The sequence below is a fragment of the Orycteropus afer genome, unplaced genomic scaffold (genome assembly GCF_000298275.1).
Source record: "Orycteropus afer afer isolate SDZICR_OR568_19922 unplaced genomic scaffold, OryAfe1.0 scaffold00253, whole genome shotgun sequence".
In the NCBI taxonomy this organism is placed as follows: domain Eukaryota; kingdom Metazoa; phylum Chordata; class Mammalia; order Tubulidentata; family Orycteropodidae; genus Orycteropus; species Orycteropus afer.
Window position 1 is genome coordinate 5,133,513 of NW_006921840.1, and position 4,985 is coordinate 5,138,497.

The 4,985-nt window shown below is 35.9% G+C and overlaps 1 protein-coding gene across 1 annotated transcript in view; it reads right to left on the reverse strand.

The window, feature by feature from the left end:
* The window catches only part of METAP2 (methionyl aminopeptidase 2), a 44,153-nt gene that overhangs the window by 27,479 nt on the left and 11,689 nt on the right, over window positions 1–4,985 (reverse strand). Inside the window, exon 4 of the mRNA XM_007949762.1 lies at window positions 3,821–3,923. Within this exon, the coding sequence (XP_007947953.1) occupies window positions 3,821–3,923 (103 nt within the window). The remainder of the gene's footprint in view (window positions 1–3,820; window positions 3,924–4,985) is intronic.

Consider the following 4,985-nt stretch of genomic DNA (forward strand, 5'->3'; position numbering starts at 1 on the left):
ATATGATCCTATACCTAGAAAACCCAAGAGACTCAGTCAAAAATCTACTGGAATGAATTGAGAGATTTAGCATTATGGCAGGATACAAGATTACTGTCCAAAAATCAATTGGATTCCTGTGCACCAGCAAAGAGATTGCTGAAAAAGAAATAAGGAAATCAATACCATTTACAATAGCTACCAAAAAAAAAAATAAAATACTTGTCAATATACTACAGCAACCATGTCTGAATTATCTTCAGCAAAATTTTACTTGTGTGTGATATTAATGATACTGTTTGATGATTTCCACATTCTGTTCGATCACCTTTCTTTAGAATGAGTACAAATATTGATCTCTTCCAGTCAGTTGGCCAGTGTGGTGGTTAAGTTTGTGTGTCAACTTGGCTAGGCTTGGTTTACTGGCTGGGCATCTGGATGCAGAATTCCCCATGAGACTGGTAATCAACACCATGGTGGAATCATGTGGTCTGCTTCCCATATATAAGAAACAGCTTTGGGAATGGTCTCTAGCTTATGGCATGCTTGAACCCTGCAAGTAGCTGTGTCGTTGTTTAGCAGCCTGCCATGCTCTGCCGATCTTGGAACTTTCGATGGACTTGAATTAATGGCCTGCTGTGTGGTTTGGTAACATTGGGACTGTGCCGTTTTATTTGTCAACCTTGGGCTTGTTAGCCTCAGCAGCCAGTAGCTGCCTAAGTGAAGAGATGCCTCTAGCTTCAGTGGTCCAGGAAGCAAGAGGCAGAGCTGAAGCCCAAGGTCAAGGGGCTTTCACCCAGCCCCTAGAGCTTGGAACTTGGACTTCCAGCCTCCCGAACTGTAAGAGAATAAACTCCTATTTGTTCAAGCCATCTCATTTGTGGTATTTTCTCGTCAGAGCAGTACTAGGTAACCAGAACCACCAGGTAGCTATCTTCCAAATTACTTGGCATAAACAAGTAAGCGCCTCCAGCACTGCATCCATTTGTTGAAACATCTCAATAGGTATTATGTCAATTCCTGGATCCTTGTTTTTCACTAATTCCTTTGATACCATTAGTTCTTGATCATATGCTACCTCTTGAACTAGCTGTACATCAACCAGTTCTTTTTTATGCAGTGACTTTGTGTATTTCTTCCATCTTCTCTTCATGCTTCATGCATCATACAATATTTTGCCCACAGAATCTTTCAACACTGCAACTTGAGACTTGAACTTTTTCTTCAGTTCTTACAGCTTCAGAAATGCTGAGCATGTTCTTCCCTTTCAGTTTTCTAACTCCAGGTCTTTGCACATTTCATTAGAATACTTTACTTTGTCTTTTCAAGCTGCCCTTTGAAATCTGTTCAGTTCTTTCATTTCAGCATTTCTTCCATTTGCTTTAGCTGCTCTATACTTAAGAGCAAATTTCAGAGTCTCTATGTATGGTATATACATACACTATTATTCAGCCATTAGAAATACTGTGGGTTTCTTTACTGACATGGAGACAAATTTACAAAGGGATTGTAAAACTATTTTGTAGTGTAAATCTATTTTGAAAATATTAATCATCTGTCAACAAGTGTAAGAAATCAATGCTTTCCTCCACTCTACCAATAAGCATCCAGAAATGGAAATGGGAATTAAAATATCTCATTCACATCAACTGACAAAACCCCTAACACACTGAAGAATAAATTTAACAAGAAAGAGACAGGATCTACCTGAGGGGAAAAAATCTGAATAAATGGAAAAATACACCATGACAATAGATAAAAGAATGTGGTAAAATTTCAATCAGAATTCCACAAGGGCATTTCTCTCTCTCTGGTTGTGTGTGTGTGTGTGTGTGTGTGTGTGTGACTATGACTGAAAACAGCCAAGAAAAGTATAAAAAAAGAACTGTGGCTGAGTGTGTTTGAAAGGGAGAATGACTTGCCTTACCAAAATATAAGAATGTTTTATCCTGTCTCTGAAATCAAATCAAAATAGTAGCAGCAGGGGAATGGGAAATAGATTAGTGGAGCAGAATAAATAATCCAGAAAAACTTCTGGATGAGGAAAAGATACCATAAACAAAGCCAACAATCAAAAGATGCTCAAAACCACTAGTAGTCTGTGAAACAAACTACTGATATATTCTTTGATATAGCAATCCCATGTCTGAAAACTATCACATAAAAATGAAACTGCCAGTACATAAGGATACCACAACCAAACCCACCACCATGAGGCTATGAGTTGATTCCAACTCACAGAGACCCTATAGGATGGAGTAAAACTGCCCCACAGGGTTTCTATGCCTATAAATCTTTACAGAAGCAAACTGCCTCATCTATCTCTTGTGGAGCAGCTGGTGGGTTCAAACTACCAGTCTTTCATTTAATAGCCAAATGCCTTAACCACTGTGCCACTAGAGCTCCTTAGTATATGAGGATACATACAAATAGAAATTAATTATTGCAGAATGGTTTACAGTAGCAAAACATAATGGAGACAAGTGCCCATCAACCAGGGAACGGTTGAACAAAGTACGGTATATTCACACCATGGAATACTATGAAGTTATTCAAAGGACTATTAGAGCTATACTGGTTGATTTGGAGGGACTTCCAAGCAGTAACATTAAATGAGAAAAGCAAGATAGAAGAAAGTTTGCCTATGATTTCGTTTTTGTAAAACAGTGAAAAACAATGAGCAGAACACACCTTCTTACATAAACAGTCATGTATGTTCTTTTCTATGTTTGGAGAAAAACAATGTCTTTATAGCCTTATAAAATAACACTACAGTAGAAGCTTTCTTAACCAACTATTGCAACCACCGTATTAATCAATGCTCCTGATTCCCTCTGTAAAATATGCCAATTAATGCCCATGGAATTCTAAATATTAATGGATAACAGGCTACTATTTTGAATGATAATAATTAACATCACAGAAATAGCTAACAATGCTTGCAATGTGGCTGCCACTCTTGCGCTTTACATATATATAAGTATTTTTTTTTTTTCCCCACAACAAGCCTGTAAGTACCCATTTTATAGATGAAGAAATGAAAGCACAGATATGATAAATTACCTGTCCAAGTCACAAAGCTAGTAAGTGTTAGAGTTGGGACTGAAATGCAGATAGTTTGGTCCCAGCTTCCAGTCTTATAACCACTCGTATAGTGTCTCTATGAGATTCTGCTCACCAGCTGAAAGGTGTTACTTTCAGAAGACTTTCAAGAATCAGATGAATTTGTTTCTCACACCTGTTTACACCATCTATACTTGTTACTACAACTGTGTACTATAATTATGCATTACATAATAAGAACTGTTCCTATGAAAATTAAATTGACTGTTTTAAAAAGTCTCAATTAAGGAATGTCACCAAAAAGTACTTCTGTCAAATTATGTGTAGATAAAAAATATAAATTAAAAAAAAAAAATTATAAAGATGTAGGCATCAGTCTCTATATTACTCAGTTTCTGTTCCTCTTTATAGAAACCCAACTTGGCAATCATGGACAATACATTATGGATTCAGTTTATGGAAGAGCAAAAAACAGTGGAACACTGAGGAAAGTTTATGCTCAAATATCAAGAATATTGAATAAATATAACAAATTTGTTTTAATGTTTAGCTATAAAGATTTTCATTTTTAGTGATCCCTATTCTTTTTGATTAGCCAATTTACTTACTACTGGTCCCAATCATTTTGGGTAAGAGGGCTTCTACTGTATTTTCTCTGTAACAAATTCACAAGCTTTAAGTTAGTGGAGCAAAAAAGACTTGAGAAAAATCAAACTTGTTTTATTACTAAGCTACAACTTTTCAAAAGTCAAATTTGAATTTACTTTATGATCCTTACCCATCTTGTGTGGGTGGGTACTCGCACTCTTGTCCTTTGGGAAATACACCGTTAGGATACAGGTCACATATTGGAACTGAGGGAGGGTCTGTCTGAACTTTTGCTGTGAGATACAAATAAAGTATTAACTTCTGTAGTTTTTTAAAAAAAAAAAAACAGTTTACATTATAGTTTTCTCAGTTCCTAAAGATTGTTAATTAAGTTTTGGTCTTAAGAACCCCCTTGTATCTCCTTATAATTCAAAACAGAAAACACTTCACTCTGCGGGTCATCATCTTTCTGATTATAGCTGCTTGTAAATAGAAATATTCAACTCCTCGAAACGCTAGTACATATTCAAATACTATATGCCTTGAGAGAAAGCACACTCATAATGTTTTCTTCTCCATTCACCATACTGGGTATGGAAGACCATGAAGACTGGCTTTCACAAATAAAAAAATCAACAAGAAAATAAGAAGAGTCCTATAGCAATAAAGAAAAACTATAAACCTATTGTTGTTGTTGTTTGCCGTCGAGTCAAACCCGACTCATAGCGACCCCTCCTTGGGTTTCCGAGGCAGTATCACTACGGAAGTAGGATTGCCCAACCTTCCTTTCGAGGAGTGGCTGGTGGGTTTGAACCGCCAGCCGTCTGGTTAGCAGGCAAGTGTCTTAGCCACTATGCTATTAGGTATTAATAAGAAAAACTACTACTTCAAGGGTATATTAGAAATGAAAGTTAAGGGTATACATACTAATATGAAAAGAACTTAGGTAGCCACGTGCAAATTTCCAGAAACCTGAAAAAGTTATAGTACTTGGTAAACATTTTAGGATTATTCCCTCAAATTATTTCGAAAGACCCCGTATTCCCCAATATACTTAAAAAAAAAAAAAAAAAAAACTATCTAGAGATTTTTCTTCTAAAAATACTTAAAAGCACTTAAGAATTAGTTAGATAGTTCTTACTATACAAAGATCTGCCTTTTAGAAACAACTGCTGTATCCAAGGAATGCCAGGAAGTTATGTCAGAGTTAATTTATGTAACAGTATGTTACTTTCAATGTGTTCCTGAAGAATGTACCAACTACTGAGTTGGTTATAACTGGTTTTATATTATGGATTTTTGTCTTAAATTCTAACATACAATATCTTGCTTTTTATTCTGTAGTGGGGAAATAA